At 32.1% G+C, this 21,803-nt stretch overlaps 1 protein-coding gene across 5 annotated transcripts; it reads left to right on the top strand.

The window, feature by feature from the left end:
* Positions 1-168: 168 nt before the first annotated feature.
* LOC110098269 (60S ribosomal protein L7-2-like) lies at positions 169-7,034 on the top strand. 5 transcript variants are annotated; one of them, XM_020825034.2, is made up of 7 exons: positions 169-341; positions 434-654; positions 1,708-1,923; positions 2,656-2,756; positions 2,872-3,009; positions 3,120-3,222; positions 6,512-7,034. In XM_020825034.2, exons 3-7 carry the CDS (start codon positions 1,732-1,734, stop codon positions 6,725-6,727), a joined length of 750 nt encoding a protein of 249 aa, XP_020680693.1. In that variant the 5' UTR covers positions 169-341; positions 434-654; positions 1,708-1,731; the 3' UTR covers positions 6,728-7,034. The 5 variants fall into 5 exon arrangements, with proteins under 5 accessions (XP_020680693.1, XP_020680695.1, XP_028549119.1 ...); XM_020825036.2 differs by having other exon boundaries at positions 1,713-1,923; XM_028693286.1 differs by having other exon boundaries at positions 445-654.
* The last annotated feature ends 14,769 nt before the right edge of the window (positions 7,035-21,803 follow it).

Raw genomic sequence — 21,803 nt, forward strand, 5'->3', positions numbered from 1 at the left:
AATTATATTATTATTTAATTACTAATTATACAATTAAGTTAAATTAGATAATAAATGTATGAACTAATTATACAATTAATTATTTAATTAATTTACATAATTATTAATAATTTACATTATATTAATTAAGTTAATCAATAATAACTTAGAGGCGTCTAGGGTTTACATTTCATCTTCTCTTTTCGTTGCTTTGCAGAAGGTGTATAGATTTTGCCCGCGTCGCTTCTTCGGCTCCTTCGTGGCTATTCGACTTCGCTCCTTCTACGACTTTACCTTCCGGTCGGATCGGAAGTTACAACATTTTGATCGGAAGCAAGAACGGGAGCTCCCTGGCTGTGAAGGTAACTTTCTCCCTTTCGCGCGCTTCTTCGGCTAAATCCCGTTAAATCCGACTTAAATCCCACGATAAATCTGATACCAAACAGCTCCTTAGGAGGCATATAGGGTTTCCTTTTCCCTTTTATTTCGTGATTCGACTTCGTTGTTTCGAGAGTCGCTTCTTCGGCTCCTTTCTTCTGTTCGACTTCTCTGCGACAAGTCGCTTCTTGGCTCCTTCGACGACGTTCACTTCCTGTCAGATCGGAAGTCACGACATTTCGACGACCTTCTTCCTGTTGGATCGGGAGTAACGAGGGGAGCTCGCTCGCTGTGAAGGTAACAATCTTTCTCTTCTTTCGCGCGCTTCTTCGGCGACGGAGGATTTATTCCACCCTGAGATTTAAGATGTTCTCAAATCCCGTTTGGCAGCATTTAGCATAAATCCTGTTTCCAATTAACCTCTTAGGTTAATTTCTGCTTAAATCCTGCTACCAAAATTTAGCTTCTTACTGGTCTTTTTTCATTTTTAGAACTTTGAATAGATTTTGATTATGCTTAGACAATATAAAATAATTAATTTTACTATATACTTCCAAAATATCACAGGTAGAGATGAGGATGCTTAGGTAGATGAGTGGTTTTACACTCAGAGACAAAATGCCAAATGAGTATATATGTGGAAGTTGGAGTAGCTCTTGTAGCAAATAAGATTAGAGAGAGCCGCCTTAGATGATTTGGTCACATAAAACGTAGAATTATGTTAAGAAAGGTAGAGATAGACTTAAAAAGACTTGGTTAGAAAGTATTAAAATTGACATTCTTTTATTAAATTTTAATAAAAAATTGACTCTTAATAGGACAATGGAGAAAAATGATTCATGTAGTCAACCCCATATAGTGGGATAAAGGCGTGTTGTTGTTGTAGTACTTAAAATATGAATGGAAAGACCAAACTCCAAAATCCATCTTTATTTCATGGGTTTCAATTGTCTTTGAGCTTTTGTAAGTTCCTGAAACAAAATTCAGATATCTCATATGTAGATCAATTACATGGGGTAACCTTATGGAAATTTTTTGTAATATAAGAGATAATGGTCAAACAAATGGGTAACAAACTATATAATCTTGACATCTTTTAAAGCATTAATAATGAGCCAAACACAATATTTGATAAATAAAATTGGCATTTAATATCTTTGGCGTCTTAATAATAATTGTAATTTTGCACCAAAAAATGAATCTTTCCCTATGTCTAAGGATTTGACATAACTTAGTTTTGTAAACTATTTTTGAATATTATGAGCTTTTCTCCACCATGAAGTTTATTTCTTGAACTTTTGAAGTTTCATATTTTTCTTGAAATAATAGTATGTTTTTGTTTATTTGTAGTTCAGAAAAGTAACTCTAGTTTAGATGGTCATGGTGGATGAGGATGCGAAGCCCCTTAACTATGTCCATGAAACCGTGTTGAGGAAAAGAAAAGTTAATGAAGAGTGGGCTATAAAGAAGAGGGAACGGGTTGATGCAAAAAAGAGACGATACGCTGAGAACAAAAAATTTGCCATCAAACGTCCTGAGCAGTTTGTGAAAGAGTACCGTGACAAGGTAAAAGTTCTTATTGCCAATGGTCAGATGACGTTTCAAAATGTCTTCTTATTTGTTACGTGCACATTGTGCTATCATATTTTTCATTTTAGTGTTTTGTAGTTATAATTTTCATATATATATATATATATATATTTTCATATTAGTATTTGATTTTCAAAAATTTATTATAATTTTATCTACTTTGTTCAGATGGATTGGCCATGTGGTCTATATGGCCAATGTGCTATTTTCCTTAAGTGAATTAATAGCTTCTAACTTTTAAGGATTTTTTTTTTTGGTGATAGTGGTTGTAGTAAGCTCTTGTTGAGTAAGTTGATCAATATATGGCCAATGTGCTATTTTCCTTAAGTGAATTAATAGCTTCTAACTTTTAAGGATTTTTTTTTTGTGATAGTGGTTGTAGTAAGCTCTTGTTGAGTAAGTTGATCAATATAATGAGATTGTAGGTTGAAGAAAAAGAACACTGATGATTCTTTTATTGTATAGTTTGACCATGAAATGGCTTTATGCAGCCAATGCTCGATGGGATCATGCAACAAAACAATATTGATTAATTGCTAACCTAATTTGAAATTAACTCATATGAGTTATCAATGCGAAACTTTTTTTTTTCATTTCTATGGCAAACTTTCCATTTGTAACGTTAACCGTTGGCGAGGGTTATTTTCTATGCTTTAGTTTAGCTACATAAGATTCTTTTTCTATTATATTTAACTAAATATTTTGTAGGAGTTGGATCGGGTTCGAGCAAGACGAAGATTATTGAAATTGAGGAAATTGCCAGCAATTGACTTGAAGTCTAATTTACTCTTTGTTATCCGCACACGAGGGTTTGTTTTACTCATATATCATACATAATTATTATAATTAATATTTTTCTCATGCTGTGGGTTTTGGTTTTATGCACTATTGAGTAATTCTATGTTCTCTTTGCTTTATTTGCAGAAAGAATGATATGAGTCCACAAACTGGAAAAGTTTTGAGAAGGTTGAGATTGAGACATATCCTTAGTGGTGTATTTTTAAGAGCCAATGATTCGGTACTCAGAATGTTAACTAGTGTTGAACCATTTATTACTTATGGGTAATCAGAAGAAATTTCTCCTATATTTCTTGTTGAAGGATTTCTTGATGAATTTAGCTTGTTTTTACAAAGATTAAGGACATATATCCATTGGATTTCATTTTATACAGCTATCCTAATTTGAAAAACGTGAGAGAGCTAGTTTATAAAAAGGGTTGCGGAATGATAGACAAACAACCAGTGCCTCTCACTGACAACAATGTTATCGAACAGGTACATATTTACTGTTTTACTCACCTTCTCTAGTTTTTAGATTTTTTTTTTATATAATTGATTTTAATCAACTAAAAAAAAATAGAGCAAGGTCATTGACATAGTGAATTCACTTATCATTTTAAATATGTATAATGCGCCGAGATCACCTCTTATAATTAGTTTCTCCATCGCAATTTATTTGTGTTGTAGGATGTTTTTTTTTTGGAAAATCAAGTACCATCACTATCTTGTAGGATCTTGCAGTTTAGAAAATGAATATCTAAATCAGAAATGAGTGAAAGAATAGTGAGATTTAAAGAGCGAATGAATTGCTTTTTTTATGATAAGTGAATGAATTGCTTTTTTTTTTTTAATGATAAGTGAATGAATTGTTTTTTGTTGGGTGGTGGGTGCTGACTGCTGAGTGATGGGAGGTGGGTTATATGTTTCGGTATGGCAAGGAATGTAGGGAAGTAGTGTGTCGCTTCTTGGAACAAAAATTTTAGTACTAGTAATAATGGTTCATAACTTTTAGATTAATTTTAAGACTCAATAATGGTTTCTTAGGATACTATTGATGGTTATTTTTGGTTTGGATCAGGTTATTTGTTATTGTTGAATCATCTTTTAATGACAGACTATCTTTTAAATGACATTTAATCTATAGACAGTGTGTAAGAATTTTCCGTTGTTATATTTTTCTATGTGAGAAGTGGAAGGTTAAAGCATTAACTTGTTGAAGATTTTCAAGTTTGGTGAGCACAATGATCTGGTGGTTGTTGTTTTTGTGTGCTTTATAGTAGTTGCAGTGGATATTAGTGGGTTGAATCTTTTTTCAAGCACTGTTAATTTTGAATATTTATGTACTTTACTTTTTCTTTCATTTTTTTAATGATTATATGTGTTGTATTCCCATATTCATGTATTAAATTTTGTTGCTTACATAGCCGGGATAGTAAAAAGATAATTCATTGAATACAAAAATAATTATTCTTACTGATAACAATCACTTGAGTTTTGTTTTTTAATTTGTGATTTTATAGGCGTATGTGACATGGGGTGTTTTGATGAGATGGGAAGAGGGAGCTGCCATTCTCACGTTCTTTCTATTGTGGTGATGAAGCTTGTAGTTGGTGAGAGGAGAGAGAATTGGGGGAGAGTTTCTTGGAGATGTAGTTACAAACACTAGGATTTCATTGGTTTGGCTATGTGGCTTATTCTCATTGTGTAAAGGGGAAGAAAATAATTCGACTAAGTAAACTTAATACAATTAGCAAATAATTCAGCTCGACGAGCCGCTCTACATGAAGACGAGTCGAGTTCGTGCTCGGATTTTGAGCTCAACTCGAGTTCGAGCTCAAGCTCGAGCTTGGCATTTGATAGTCGAGCTCGACTTGAACACCTTCTGGCTCGAGCTCGACAGTCGAACACCTTCTGGTTCGAGCTTGACTCGACTCGTTTGCACCCTAGGCAATACTATTACTGCTATTGCTCATGACACAATGTTCCCAAGTTCTGCTGAACGATTTCCCTGGCTTTGAGAATTGTGGCTCCTCCCCAGAGACAAGAGTGGTGTCTCTTTTGAAATGCCATACTAATGTTTGGCTTCATTGAAGGTGATGACTACTGCTATTTGATGCCCAATAGGCTGCCAGACCGACGAGAGCATCGACCATGTTGCGACCAATTGCTTGGGACTATTGGACCTTCTCGAGATTTGTACGAAATGTAGATTTCATCTGTCGATCTTCACAAACTTGCAAAACCGGCCTTCTATATATCATCTTTCTGACTCCAACATTGGTTGGGCTCAACTCTATTGTGCCACTGTCCACTAGAGTATGAGAGCTCACAATGCTAAGAAGCATAATCGGCCATTTGGGATTCCCACCATTATTGCAGCCACTATCCTCGAGTCCTGCTCTATGGCTCGGGCTTATCCTCTTCAGGGCACTAAGATGCTACTTGGCCACAAAGATTGCCCTATTCTTCCCTCGTGGTCTCATTGTAAAACCTTCGATATATATGCAGATACATCTATGTGCCTCCCTAGTAGTTTCTGGAGATAACTTTTGAGATTCACATTCCTCACTTCCTGCATGTTTTCCTCCAAACTTATTATATAGTGATCCATGGAATCTCTTACACCTTCGCTGGACGATAGAATAAGATGTTCTCTGGAAAATTGAGAATAACCTAGATATTGATGCTAAGCCAACTTTTATTGAGATCGAAGGTTACAAAATCATCACAATAGACTAAATTCTCATAGGATCTTCACGATGAGATATGAGTGAAGAAGTGAGCGGAGTGATGAATATCCAAGTTAGTGAGAGTAGTAGTAGTGGGAGGGGAGGTTGGTAAGGCAAATTACAATGATTAGGTGTGGGTGAAGAGGTTCTTGTGAGTAGGAAAGCGAAAGAACCATGTCCAAGAGGCAATGCAAGTGAGCATAATTGTGTGACAGTGGTTGCAGAGGTGAACGAGCGGCCACAAACTGCGGCACGAGAGATGGTGAGCGAAGGGATTCATGTGATTGTTCGAAATGGGTCGGTGTTTTCGAGCAATTGAATCAAAAAGCAGTATCAAAGCAAAGGGTTGAGTGAAGTGTGAGAGCAAAATAATATGTGCAGTTTGTTGATCGAAGATTCGAAGAGGCTTTGGGTGGGTATGAAGGCAATGAATCAAATAGGCTTTGTAATGGATGAGGGCGAATGGAATCTTCGTGAATTTTACACAACTCATCTTATTATGTTGGTTGGGAGCTTAGGCTACCGACTTAGAGGTCTTGGGTTTGAGTCTTGTGTATGCGATGTGTGTGTGAGTCTGCCTTAATTGGACTAAATGTCCAAAAAAAAAAAAGAATCCTTGTGAATATATCTTGATTTGAATAATATATAAAGTTAGTAATAACATGATTATATAAAGGCAAGAAAATAAAACAATAAGGAAATATAATAAAGGAGAATATCTTCAATAATGTGGTTATATTATGATAATCAAACCTCAAATTTCTAATAAAGGTTTAACTATATATGATAATATTAACATGATAACAATATAATAATAATAGCTCTAACTTCCATAGTTGATAACTAATTGCAAATCATGCAAGTAATGGTTGGAAATTAAGTGATTAAATATTCTCATTAATTTCAATCCGAGCCAAAATATTAATCTAAATTTCAACCGTTCATTAATCTGTTGGGCAAATTAACAAAACCCTACATTTGACTACCTTCTTTATGTCATGTCATTATTGGATTTACTATATGTGATGTATATCATTTTATTCTTCTGAGTGTAGGCGCTTGGGAAGTATGGTATCATCTGTATTGAAGATATTGTTCATCAAATCGCCACAGTTGGCCCACATTTCAAAACAGTGGCTAGCTTTCTATGGCCATTCAAACTTAAACGGCCAGAGAGATTTCCTACGATGAAGAAAAAGCCATACAAAAATGGAGGTGATTCTGGCAACCGTGAAGAACACATCAATGAATTTATTGAAATGCTAAACTGAAGAAGTTAAACAATAGTTGCTTACTGGGAACTCATATGAGGTGCTCTTTAATCTTTATCGTTCATGCTGAAAATCTCATACTTTTCTTTTCCTAGATTCACGTTTTTATTTGCTATGAGAATCGCCATTGTAGGTCTATGAAGTCCTTGGTTTATTAGTTCTGTACCTTTTGAGTTTTTCAAGGAAAAGACTATTGAAAATCAAATATTTGCCAAAGCAATTTTTTTCTTTCTTATCACTTAGATAGTTTGAATGTGCTAAACTATACGTTCCATCCATGTTTAATCTTTACAATCATCATCCAAAATGTGTGAATTATTGTTGAAGAGTACTTTTGATTGTTGCTGCACTTTGATACAGTTAATTTTTATCTGTTGCAAGTAAAAAATATATGTAGATGCAGAGCACAACACTATTGTTAGCATTAATGTAGAATAATCTGTTGTTAGCATTAATGTTTCAAATCAATTTTAAAAAAATTTCATGATTATTAGCTTTGACCCTATATTGAATATATTTTAACACATTTGATTAAGATGAGTTTTGTAGTCATCATATTTATGTGAGATGAGTATAAATATAATTTTGATTGTTTAATCATATATTATATTAATCTAAAAAAATTGGCTTCTATAAATTATATTTAACTAATTATTCAATATTTGCTTTGCTGAGGAATATCTTTGTGCTATATTTAATATATTTTATTCAAAATTTGACAACTATAAAACATGTTTAATACTGACATTTGCAATAGGTTGTACTGGTGTATGTTTTTTGTTGATAAGACTAGAAAGAGAGTTGAAGGTAAACTTGAATTATGGAGATCAACCTCAGAGTCTAAAGACTTTCGTTTGAGTAGATCTAAGATTGAATATATGGAGTGTAATTTTAGTAATATAGATCTAGTGGGGGACTGTGACTTTGGCTGATCAAGTCATTAATAAGAGTACACGTTTTTGATATCTTAGGTCTATTGTTTAGAGTGATGGTGAAATAGATGGGATATTATTAGTATAATTCAAGTTGGATGGTTGAAGTGGAGGAATGCACCGGGCTTGTTGTTTGATAGAAAAGTCTCCTTCAAACTTTAGGGAAAATTGAGAAGAGTGGCATGCAAAACTTGATGATAAAGAAGTTGCGATAAGATCTTGATGGTGTGCAAAGTTTTGACAGGATAAATGATGGTTTGTTGCTATTTATAATAATAATAATAATAATAATAATAATAAAATCCATCCAAATTCTTCTAGCTTTTCAATATTGTTACCATGGGAAAGCTCTCTCACAAAATTTGAAAGCCTTTTCCAATATATTTAAATATTTTGTTTCAAGTGTGAGGGTTCTTTTTTATTTCAATTTGACTTTGAAAGTGAACCAAATATTAATAGAGAAAAACAAAATTAAGCTGTTCTAAAATAAAAACCAACTGCTTTGTGTCGGTCAGTGCCAATTTGATTTTCGGTTTATATTTATAAACCAATCTCAAGGCCATCCTGTGGGTGTCATCTTGATTTTTTATTATTATTGGTTTTATAAATCAAATTCAACTGGCTCAAAATCTTAGAATTTAATGGAAATAATTTTAAATTCACTGCTTGTATTTTCTAATTTGAATTAGGTTATATATGTTTGGGACAAATTGTTTACCATTTTTTATAATAGCTTTTTAGTATACAAAAATTTATTTTAAATTTTTTTTTTTACTACAAATCTGCTTTTGAAAGCAAAAAGAAAACTTTCCAAAATGAAGTCCTAAACTTCGTTTGGGTCAACTTTATAATTTTTTTGCTTTTTAGATCACAACCACAATTTCTATTTAGTCACTGTTTTTTATCGCTTTCAAGAAAATTTTAAACTAGAAAACTGCTTTCTATAATTATTTAAAAAAAGAGAAATTTTTTAATTTAGGGATTATAAAAATTTTAATAATGTAATTAAGTATTGAAAAAAATAAATTTAAAAGCAAGTAATGTCGCCTAGCTAATGAGAGACTTATGTTGACTCAGACTTCTTGAGTAGTGCTAGTCGCCAAATTGATGACGACTTATTTAAAAAAATACTACCGTAAGTTACTCTTTAAACGGGCGACTTGCTACAATAAATTTTGAAAAATAATTTTTAAAAAAATAGGTGGAGATATATTAAACAAATATATTTAAAGGAATTAAAAATAAAAATAGAGAAAAAAATAAAGTTAATGTAAACTATAATTTCTATATTTTAATAGAAGTTAATATAATAAATTGACCAAATTATTTTCTAAAATAAATGAATCAAACTAAATTTTAGTTGGTTAAATTTGGTTATGAATAAATTACAATTTAAAATATTTTCAATATCAAATGGTCAATCTAAGTTTTAAATATAAAAAAAATTATATTTTGTAATCATATCATAATAAATTAACAAATTTTAAATTCCATCGTAATACCTTTTTCGGTTAGAATATTTAGCACAAAAATATTCTTTCATAAATATGCTTATTCTATAGTGGAATGATCCACCTATTTTCTCTTCTTTTGGTGATAAATCCAATACGAATTTATCCACAGAAAAAGAAGAAAATAACCGTAATTTTTTGTCACCATCAGTACAAATAAACCAAATTGTCATAATCTAATTTGATATTTCCAGCATAAAAATGTGCTGGCAATTAGAACTACATTTTTAAAATTTTTATTATAATAATAAAATTTGTTATAATAATATATAGGTGAGAATCTCCATTTAGTAAAGCATAAAAATAAATATAGATAAGTTGAATGCTGCTCATAAAAGATATAATTTTTTTCTTATATGAAACTCAAAAGGGAAAAACTACACGGCATGACTCAATTAAAATAATTCTTTGAGCGTATTAATCTCTAAAGGCATGCCCGGGTCGGGTCAACCCGGCAACCCATCGGGTCTGGTCCGGGTTCGCATTTCCGACCCGTTTACCTTCCCAGGTCGGGTTAGAGTCGACTCGTTTGAACCCGGGTTAGTTCCGGGTTCGACCCAAACCCGACCATTGACCCGGAATTGACACCCCTAATGTTAGCAATGAGATGCATCAACGTTGTTAGGGGTGACGAGCGATGAAATAGCGGGCATTGCTATTTGTTTCGATGGCATGTGTCAATTTTTTGATGATGACTTGTGTTGACATTGATGTTAATCGTTTGCATTAGTCGTCTTTGTGATGATATGCATTGATTTTAATGGAGATGGAGTTAACGAATGTCGGTGTTAGTATTGATGGAGTGCGTCAGCTTCATATGCGATGTTGTGTGTCAATATCATCGACAACGAAGGGTTATAAAGTTGGAGAGCGTCAATGATCATGTAAACGACATGCATCGTCTTTTCAGGAAATGATATATGTCAATATTGTTGATGAAAATAAGGGTAATAAAGTTGATGGGCGTTGGTAGTCAAGCAATGGTAGTTCGGAGACTGCAATCAGAATTTTGTTGTTGAAAAATCATAGCTAGTTGTCGATGGTTGCAAGGTGACGTATGTTATGATAGGGCCACAATAGTTGCTAGTAGTGATCTTTGATGTTGAATGTTGAGTGAAGCTTTGAAGTTTTTTAGATCTATAAGTTTTTTTTTTTTAATTTCAATTCATTTTTTTTTTACTAAAAATATTTTTGTTAAAAAACATTAAGAAAATTATCGCAATTGAAGCCTTAGCCCTAATTGAGATACAAGGAATAGGACAATAATACACATCGTTGAGAGGTCATTGACAATATAATGGCAAACCCTTATGCATAATTTAAAGGGTATTTATGGGATTATTCTTAACATAAATTAATCAAGACTGCACAAATCAATAATTTGAATAAAGATTTTAGAACATAATCTTTTAACAATAATTTCTAAGATTTCCATTAATTAAAAATTTATTTGGGATGACTCTCTTACTACTTAAACCAGATTGTTAATACAAAAATTTTAATTTTTGTATTAACAAGCTGCTTTAAAAAGCGGTAAAAAAGCCGTCCCAAACAAAGCCTAAATTAGCTGATATCACATTTAATTATAATTAGTACAGTTAAAAAATTACTGTTTTAGAAGATAGCATCAAATCTCATTATTTATTATTATTTAATAAATAATAACGTGGACTTAGATTTCGTTTGGGATGTTTTTTTTATTGCTTTCTAAAACGGAGTCTTAGTATAAATTTTTTTATTTTTGTACTAAAACTCCGTTTTAGAAAGCAATGAAAAAGCCGTCCCAAACGAAGCCTTAGACTTAGTTTGGAACGACTTTTTTATTGTTTCTTAAAACAACTTTTTAATTAAAGAAAATAATTTTTTATATTAAAAATTTATTTAAAAAAACAGTAATAGCGATTCCAAGTGAAATTATAGAAGGGTTTTCAAATAGTCCAATCTTACTAAATTCAGATGCGCTACCTTTTCTTTTTCTAAGTAGAAAAGATATAGGTGAAGATTTCAGGCTTTCATCGCAAAAATTTAATAATAATTTAAAAGGTATTTACATACGTAATAAAATTTTAAATTACATAAAAATAATACTACTAATAATTTATTTAAAATAAAATACATATTTTAATGTGATTTAAACATTAAAGTGATGTTTAAAAAGCTAAAAAATTTAGTTGTTAAATATGTAAATCTATAAAAAATTTAGTTGTAAATTTTCCTAATTTTTAATATTTATATTAATTAAATTAGTTGAGATTTATAAAAGTTTCCATAAACTGATAATTAGAAAATATAAAAAGAAAAATATAAGATTGGGAAATTATCACTATAATTCCACTAATCCTCTCTCCATTTGATCATAAAATCATTTAATCATATAATCTACTTGATCAAACATGAATTTACATGTAATATTTTAATTAGAAACTTTTGAAATTAAATTCAAGACTAATGAAACCAATTTCGTTAAACTTATTATAGTAGAATTAAACATCTAAATGAGAGAGAGCCAATGACATCAAAAGTTTTTTTTTATCTTAATCTAAATAAGCTTAAGGCTTCGCTTAGGACAACTTTCTTACTACTTTCTAAAGCATCTTTTTAATATTAATTTTTTTAACTATAAATTTTATACTAGAAAACTGCTTTAGAAAAAAAAATGAAAATTGTCTCAAACAAAATCTAAATCAAGCATCTGAAGAGCAGCAATCATCTTCAAATCTTGCATGCTTAATAAAAACAATTTTGGTGGTTTAGCGAAGATGATTGTGTGACAACTGTTTGATTAATATGGCTGAAAGACAACAACTCAATGACACTGGTAGTTTGGCGATGATAGTCATGCGGCGGCAGTCTAGTGACCGGAGTAGTTGAACAATTGTGGTGAACTGATGACAATATGAAAAAGGTGGTTTAGTAGTGGTCGATTAATGGCAATGGTTTGGTTATAGGAGCAGTCCAACTTAAGTGGTCCAATAATGGTTGTTTGATAGCAAAGGTTGAGTAATGATTGTCTGATGGCAGCGTTCATGCAGGGGTCTACCGATGGTGATCTAAAATTGGTGATATGATGATGGTACTCGGGTGGAGTTTGAAGATTTAAGTCTTTAAGCTCTTCTAAATCTCAAGTTCAGAGTTCTCTTTATGTAAAGAGTCAAAACTTATTTATAGATTTTTAGAATGACATGTCTGCAAATATTATAACAAAAATCAAACACTCCCATTAAATTGGTTTTTTGTTTGTCATGTATCACCATCCATTCCTACTAATAGGCCTACCCTTCCCCCTCTCTCTCTCTCTCTCTCTCTCTCTCTCTCTCTCTCTCTCTCACACACACACACACACACATTTAATATTCCACCAATTCCCATTAATTTTGTTATAAGCATATACGCTTAATTGAATGTTGTGGCGGTAGGAGCACTACAGGAACAACGTTGTTTTATGGCATTCATTTTTGTCGAAAAAATGGCTAAAATCCGTCGGAAATAAGTATTTTCGGCGGATTTCCGGCGAAAATTAATCCGACGGTATAACGTGCATCGGAAAAGCTCTTCCGGCGTTAAATAATTCGTTGGAAATATTTCCGGTAAATTTTTTACGAAAAATTCGTCGGAATAATCCTGGAGCCGATCAGGCAGCGCGCAATGCGGGCCGCCTGTCACGCCCCAACCATCAGGCCAATGATGAAAAGCTGCTTAAAATCATACTTCTTTATATTTAAAGAATAACGGAAAACGAATTAATATAAAACAAAAATAATATTTATATTAAAATTAAAACTAATTAATTACAAGGCAAACTAATATTTATATTAAAATTAAAACCATCAGCCCAACCATAATTTAAGTTTTAATTTAAATCAATTAATATATTTTTTATAAAAGAAAACAAAGTTCTTGATATGTTAATTTTTTGGTTAGCCACTGGTCCCACTGGGCTTCAAGATTCATCTCCTACTGGCCTTCCACTATAGGTCATCAACCCATACTATCATCTAACAAAATTATACCTAGACTCTCATTCTCAATATGAGATGGATCTTGAGCTGAATTTAAAGGGTTCTAAAAAGTTCTAGAGCTCTATCCAATGATCTACATCAACAACCACGGTTAGCAATCTCATCGCCATGTGAATCAACCCCAGTCGCCCAACCATCTTTACGACACTATCGATATCTGATCATTATTGACCAACCATCATTGCTCGATTGTTATCATCTAACGATCGCCACCCAATTAGCATTTCTCAACTTTCACTATCCTTCACTAGTCACCCATCCACAGGAAGTCATGCTAATATTCTATACTTTGTAATTCTATCGAATCTAATTGAAGGGAAGAACATACGTATTTAACCTTGTTTTAATAATTGACTGTTCCAATTATGCGAGTTTTTTTAATTTGACCTTTTTCAAAATTTTCATGTAAAAATATTGATGTCACCTTCAACCATTTTTTTTAATTTTCATGAATGTTGAATCTTCATACAAAATTAATGTATAACTAAAAGTAATAAATTTTACGATTGAATTATATTAGAACATTGCAAACTACTAAATAATTCAATAAAGTTTTATTTAAAAACATATGAAATTCACCCTAACTTCTTCAATATGAAACACCCGAAATCAGTCAAAACTGAGCAAATAGAAAAAAAAAAAGTTCGACTCTAATTAAAATCGAATCAAAATCCGAATATAAAACCAAAATTATTTAGGTATTTCGCTGTCGTTGCATTTAACATTCATCATTGGAGGGTGTCGGCAAGCGAGAGCTCCACAGTGTGAGATATTAAGAAGAGAATGCTTAACTCATAATAATATTAAGCAATATTAAATTACATATTGAATGCTTTTTTAACTGTACAGATTATGAAAATGTTTAAAAATAAAGCTATTCTAAATCTTAAAATACTTTATTATTTTCTGCAAGAAAAATATTTGGAATTCTGTCAAATTTATCAGAACGTATGACGACTGTTTTGATAATTGTTGCATGCGATACATCGAGTTCATTGAGAGTAAATCTTCATTGCTTTGCCTATTTAAGACAAAACACATAAAATTTGTCAAATATAAAGTGAGGCAATGGTATGTACACAAAAATTCAGGGTTTATGTCTTTTGCGGCGGTAGAGAGATGGTGAATTTAACGTCTTAGTTTTATACGAAGATCCATCACACATACAAATAAATGAGAGAGGGGTACAAAAATCATAAGGGACACTAGACTTTTTACATGAAAAATTTTAAAAAGAGGAAAAACTATGGGACCTCACGCACTTGAAATTATTCTGCTAGTATTTGTTGTTGGTTACAACAAATGCTCTTCAACAAAGGAAGGCATTGGCACAATATAACAAATATACATCATATAGAGTACATTACATGTTTGACGTTGGAAGAGTCCAATGTTCTTATATGATACATATACATGTATCGATAAGATGGATAAGACTGGCAACTACTAACTAATATGATATGATAGAGGAGAAAGATAATATATGATAGATAAGATTGATTGAATAATGCTAACTAGTAATTGACAACAGTGATTGTAATTGATTGAATGACATCAGGAACATGAATGATAAGTAGTTAGACTTATATGATAATGTAACACCATTGATATGATACGACGCTAGGTGTGAGAGCATAGCGACGCTAAAGATAACCTACATCATTTGAGCCTCTATTTTATAGTAATTCTAGATTCAACATGCAACGCTGCGGCACTAGATCACTAACAATATATATTTTGTCTATCCTCCCTGTTAAAAAAGTGCTCCATTCATCATAAGTAACTATTATATTATTTCTATTTTTGATGATTTAGATTTCTATGGATTTTATCTCTTATAAATTTGTCAAATATGCATTATCTCATGATTTATAAGTTTGCACTATGTAAATTTTGATATGTTATAAATTTGATCATTTTAAATAATTGGATGTGATTTTATTATATTTTTACTAGTTAAATATGTGTATAGAAATTTCTGGGTAAAATGAGCAGGAATAATGAATATTAAAAATGATCTGAAAGTGATGTACGATTATTTGAGTTGCATTTGACATGATAATATTGAACTGAAATGTAAATGTTGAAATGATTGACAAGAGTGATATGTACTGAAATGTGGGTTGAGCTGAAATTACTGAAATGTGAATAATGTACAAATATGATGTACTAATTGATATCATATATATGAAATTATAACCACATTTAATATCCTCAAGATCTATGAGGTCCACTAACAGGAATCCTTGGATTGGAGTTATAAGGAGCTAGAGACCGATTAAGAGTTATTAAGAGTTGTAAGGAGTAAGGGGTGATTGATTCACATGATTTAAGGAAAGTTATAGGAGTATACTGGTTGAGAGTCATTAGGGGGGACTAATTGGTAGTTATAAGTGTAGAAGCAAGACACCATCATCTAAATATCTGATAGAATATTGCTAATTGATTACTAATACATATTTCTGATACTGATTATTAATATTGATAATATACTAACATTAATCTTATGAACACTAATTTTTGATACTGCTTACTATTATGAAATACATATACTGACACTATTGTATAACTGATAGACTGATAATAATGATTGAATAATAAGATTAAATAGAATTGATTGTATAATAAGAACAAAATGATTAATTGATACAAGTGACTGTATATATGACATATATTGATTCATATATTTTCTTATACGATTACATCAAGCTATTTCTCTTCTTGTTGCATTGATTTTAGTTGTAAGATTTTAGTTATTTGGAGGGATTTAGGCTCATTACGTGATTTTTACATGTTTACATGAAAGGTTAAGAAACTTATTGCTTGAGGTGCTGGATGACATACATAGTTTTCTTTTTTCACTGTTAGTTTAGATTTTTTTTTTCAGTTCATTTGGTTTATGCATATTCTTTTGTATCCCAAGGGGGCCCGGCTCCACTTGTTTATAGGAGGCGGACTCCTTCCGCCTCATTTACTGTGTCCGCCCAAACAATCGGGCCCCACTCCTCCTCTTGATTTGAATTTCAAATGGAGGGGGCAGTTTAGGCTGGGGAGGGAAAATTGATTAGGAAATAATTTGTATTCAAGAGGATGAGGGGGATTGGGAGTTTTCTCAGGTTTTGATTGATTGGAATTAGGGTTTTTTGGTGTTTGGGCTCTAGACTCTCTTGTCTAGAGATTTGGGATAGAAGATCCTCCTCTCGAATTGAGGATCAATTGTATCTTGTTTCGTATTTGTTTTGCTTTGCTTCCCTTATTGCAATCTATCATTTTGGGGTTGATTTCGCCTAGATTTTGCTTATTTCTCACTGTTTTTTCTCCGATTAATGATAGTTTGCTTGCGAACTCAAGTATTCCCTTAGGGTTACCTGCGAACTCAAGTATTTCCTATCAGCACCTTTGTGTAGAGAGTGGACTCTTTATATATTTTGAGAGTTGCACACTCTGTAAATATAGATAAAATCCCGAGCGATTTCAGAGTGCACCATTGAATAACTCATATTGATTCCCTTGATCATTGAGCGTTCATTGAACATTTAAATTCCTTAATGATGTTAGAATTAAGTGATCTTGGGCTCATTGGATTCATCTCGTTGAGCCGCTCGAGTTAACAAATAGCGTACTATATTTGGATACCATTTGGTCACCTAATGAACACACTAAAGCCTCCAAATATGCTTTAAGCCTTTGATTTTAGTCCATTTGGTCTCAAATTGGGTTGATTTTGGTGCATTAAGTTTGTCTTTCTGAAACGTTCAATTTGATTATAAGTTTGCTAAGATAGGAGTTTGGATGATCTCAAATTTAATTTTTAAAGTTTTCAATTAAAATATGCATCAAGATTCACATCCAATCAAGGTGATTTTTATTGATGTATCAAGAGAAAAAACCTATAAGACATGACTTAGTTAGAAAATTTTCATTATTTATAGAAAAGCAATATAATTTGAGGGGTATACTTTAATATGAAATGCTCTTTGACAAATGTAGATTGCAAAGCTAAAGCATCAAAATAGATCTCCACATGCATTGATCATGAACATTGTAAATCTATATATGTGATGGTAAAGAGTACTACATGATCAAAGGTGATCATGGTGCAATCTTGGTTAATGATAAATCTTGTCCAAATTTGTTGCAGATAGTTGTGACCCAAGTTTTGTTAGCTATGATTTTTGTGTAGACCTTGCAGCGATACTACCATGATTATCTTCTTGAATGTGATGCCCGAGAAACCTGAGTTTGTGGCATAGATTCTAATGCAACGGTTGAAAAAAAAAAAAACCTTACAACAACTTGTAGGATTTCCTTTTCGATTCAAGCTTCAAACTGATCTTTAGAAAGCACAAGCGATTCGATCTTAGGCTTCGTTGGGTCGGCTTTCTTACTGTTTCTTAAAGCAGCTTTTTAGTAGAAAAAAAATAATTTTTTAATTAAAAAGTTGCTTTTTAATTTTTTTTACTAAAAGCTGTTTAAGAAGCAGTAAGAAAGCTGTCCCAAATTAAACCTTAGTTGAAACTCCTACTATATATGAAAAATTTGCATTACACTGAGTTGTTTGATTTGATGAAAAGTGAGGGTAAATACAAGAGTTTTACATATTTGAGTGTTTCGTTTGATGAAAATAGAATGTAGAGTAATTTTTTTTTTTTTTGTGAATTTAAAATTCGCTGTGTAATTCATTTTTTATTCATTCTAAACTCAGATCTTTTTCAACCTAATTCCAAAATATGTCACAAGCTAAAATCATTGTCTTCATTGACCAGCAATTCCTGCCTTGCTACTGGCTATTGCCATCACTCTATAGCCAACAACAATTGAGTTTTATACTTGATAGAAATGTCACAAAAAATAGTCTTGGTCGGGCACAAATCTTGATGCAAATAAGAGTCAGAAGCTTCAAAAATTAAAATCAGGTTCGTACAAGCTCTGATTTTAGCAAGCTTATAATCAAATTAAACATTTCAAGGAGACGAACCCAACAATGCCAAATTCGATCCAATCTGAGCCCAATTGGGCCCAAATCAAAAGAACAAAACTTATTTGAAAGCTTCGAAGCATAAATTGAATAACCAAATGATATCCAAATATGACATGCTTATAATCGAATCGAGTGCTTGATTAGACGAATCAAACAAGCACAAAATCTCTCAATTATGAAATCTCTAAGACATTTAAATGCTTGATAAATGCTCTCCAGTCTCCATGATCAAGGGGATCAATATGAGCCGCTCGATGGAATACTCCAAACATGCCCTTGATCTTCTCAATATTTACTAGGCATACCATTTCAAAAAAATAATAAATAGAACTCTCATTCTTCACATGAGGGAGGATGAAGAAAGAAGAAAATTTGGGAGCTCTCTTGTTGTTGGATCTCTTTTCGAGCACTAATTATTGTTAGACTTATGCTCGTTCGTTGGCCGCTGGATATCTTCCCAGCCACCAATCGTTGTTAGACTTCTGCACATTCGTTAGTCACCACCAGATCTCTTCCTGATTGCCGACTGTCTTCGGAGATCCGTCCGTTTGTTAATTGTAATTGAGTCTCCCACCATTGCCAGACATTTGTAAAACATTATCCATTATTCAATCTACATCAAGAGTACCCATCTGAAGGTTGGTACATTTTCCAATTCATTGTATTCTCACTATCCTCGAGTTGAATGGTGAGTCAAATTATGTAATCTATTCAAATAATAGTAGAATCTTTTCAACTGCAAATCCTTGTGATTTTTTTCCTTTCAGTGTTTTTCATGCATAAAACCTGGTGTCACTTCATAAAGCTGTCCCAAACTAATCCTTAGTCATCTTCCATATCAATCATGGAAATTCATGGCTTTCTTGCTCTTGCTAATTTCTGTAATTGTTTTATTCAAGGCTTTCGTATAAACAGGTCTCCAATTAAAAGAGAACATCAACACTTGTTTTATTCTATCAAAGAAAAGTTAGTTCTCTGTCACTCTGTGTCGATATCTTAGCCAGGTTGGATATTGTGACAAGTCATTCAAAGTTGATACAGATGCATCAGCAGTGGGCATTGGGGCAGGAAAACTCAACAAGTTTATCAAGATATCCTAATATAAATAATGTTATAGGGTGTTTAGAAGTTAGTAGATTTAGGCTTCATTTGGGATGGCTTAGATAAAATTTTTAATTTTTATACTAAAAGCTGTTTTAAAAAGCAGTAAGAAAGTTGTTCTAAATGAAATCTTAATTGAAATTCCTACTACATATGAAAAGTTTGAATTACACTAAGGAGTTGTTTGATTTGATGAAAAGTGAGGATAAATATATGGGTTTGAGTGTTTCGTTTTATGGAAGCAAAATGCAGAGTAAAATTTTTTGTGAATTCCAAATTCTCTTTGTCATTCACTTTTTATCCATTCTAAGCTCCATCTTTTCAACCAAGTTCCAAAATATGTCACAAGCTGAAATAGGACATGCTTGTAGTCGAATCGATGCTCGGCAAGACGAATCAAATGTGCCCAAAATCACTCAATTATGACATCTCTAAGGCATTTAAATGCTTCATAAGCGCTCTCCATGATCAAGGGGAACAATATGAGCTGGTCGATGGAACATTCCCAACATGCCCTTGATCTTCTCAATATTTACTAGGCATACCACTTAAAAAAAAAACTATAAATATACACCCAATTCTTCGCATGAGGGAGGAAGAAAGAAGAAAACTTGTGAGTTCTCTTGCCGCCAGATCTCTTTCTGACCACCAACTGTTGTTAGACTTTTGCTCGTCTGTTGGCCACTGGATATCTTCCCGATCACCAATCGTCGTTGGACTTCTGAACATTCGTTGGTCGCCACCGAATCTCTTCCTGATTGCCGACGGTCTCCGGACTTCCATCGGTTTGTTGATTTTAATTGGGTCTCCCACCATCGTCAAATATTTGTGGAACATTCTCTATTAAATCAAGAGTACCCATCTGAAGGTTGGTACATTTTCCAATTCATTGTATTCTCGTTGTCCTCGAATTGAATGGTGAGTCAAATTTTGTAATCTATTCAAATAATAGTAGAATCTTTTCAATTGCACAAGTTCCTATGATTTTTTTTCCTTTTTAGTGTTATTCATGTATAAAACCTGGTGTCACTTCATCTTCTATTTGTGTATTGAATTTTCATATACTAAAAATACATAAAATCATATAACTTTATCGTCGTGAATCTCTCAGCCTTCAATAATACTATATTCATTTTGTTTCAAATAAAAAAAATAGATTCATATGTATTTACATTGTGTTATACATGCTTAATAATTTCAAATACATTGTATTTTTTTAATATTATATTATATTATATTTTATATTTTTCAGCCACTCAAATAATCATTAATTTCAAAACACAGTTAATAATTTTAAATTTATCATTATATAATTTATGCAAAAATTCTTTGATATTAATTTTTTTATGATAGGTTGGTGGGTGGATAAGAAAATATCAAAATATAGCGTGAGAATCCACCAATAATTTTTTAACGACGACTTGACAGACTTCAGTAGGTAATCAAATTTAATATTTGCAGCTACATCATGCTGGCGACAGGTTAACGTGTTTTGATTACATCAGCTGTTGACATTTGCAATTTTGAAAAAGTTTTTGCGAATTTAGTAAAAGTTAGGACAATATTGCGACAAACCCCAACTTGATTTATTTATTAATTATTTTTAAATTTAAATGGAGACGCGTAGATTAGGATCACTGAAGGGATGTGATCATGTGAAGCCCAAATTTAAACTCGTTAATTCAAAGATATCAGCGCAAAAAAATACTTTTAATGTTGGCTTTATATTAAGATTCATGTTTCATTTGGGACGACTTACTGTTTCTTAAAACAATTTTTTAGAATGAAAATTTTAATTTTTGTATTGCAAAGGTGCTTTAAGAAGCAATAAAAAAGTAGTTTCAAACGAAGCCTTAATTTGGAACAATTATTATGTCTGGTGACCGGACCTACGTGCGGTCACCACTGAGTTACTCGGTATTTGCTCGGTATTGCAAGGTATTGCTTGACAATAATGAGAAATACCGCTATGTGAAGACCAATACCGAGTAATACTGAGTTTTTCTTAAAAAAACTCAGTATTGCTCTGTATTGCTCGGTATTACTCGGTATTGCTCGGTATTTGTCTTCACATAATGGTATTTCTCGTTATTGCCTAGCAAAATCAACAAATACGTGGTTTTGTGCATGGTACGTGGCGCGATCTCAGTACCGGCCGAACGTAGCTCTACGTCCGGTCACCGGACCAAATAAAAGTTCCTTAATTTGAGACAACTTTTTTTAGCAATTTTTAAATCAGTTTTTTAAAGCAATTTTTTATCTATCATAATTGCCAAAATTACTCAAATATATCCGTTATTTATTTCTTAGAAAAATACGCTAAAAACTTTTTTTGGGCGAAATTATCTTGGTTGTAATTGTGGATTGTTTATAAAGTTTGTCGTGAGCAAGATTTACTTGAATTGATTTGAATTAAAACTTGATTCAAATGCTATTTCTAAAGAGTAATTAAGCTAAAATGTATTATAATTATATATTTTTAAAAGCAAAGCAAGTTTTTCCATAAAATTTGAAAATTATAAGAATGTTTTC

This window comes from Dendrobium catenatum, unplaced genomic scaffold (assembly GCF_001605985.2).
Source record: "Dendrobium catenatum unplaced genomic scaffold, ASM160598v2 fragScaff_scaffold_249, whole genome shotgun sequence".
Classification (NCBI taxonomy): domain Eukaryota; kingdom Viridiplantae; phylum Streptophyta; class Magnoliopsida; order Asparagales; family Orchidaceae; genus Dendrobium; species Dendrobium catenatum.

What these genes read in the sequence shown, in the direction of transcription:
- LOC110098269 (XM_020825034.2), top strand. Translation starts at nt 1,732, where the DNA reads ATGGTCATGGTGGATGAGGATGCGAAGCCCCTTAACTATGTCCATGAA. An exon ending in TTTGTTATCCGCACACGAGG is followed by an intron (nt 2,757 to 2,871) that starts GTTTGTTTTACT and finishes CTTTATTTGCAG; the next exon opens with AAAGAATGATATGAGTCCAC. An exon ending in GAACCATTTATTACTTATGG is followed by an intron (nt 3,010 to 3,119) that starts GTAATCAGAAGA and finishes CATTTTATACAG; the next exon opens with CTATCCTAATTTGAAAAACG.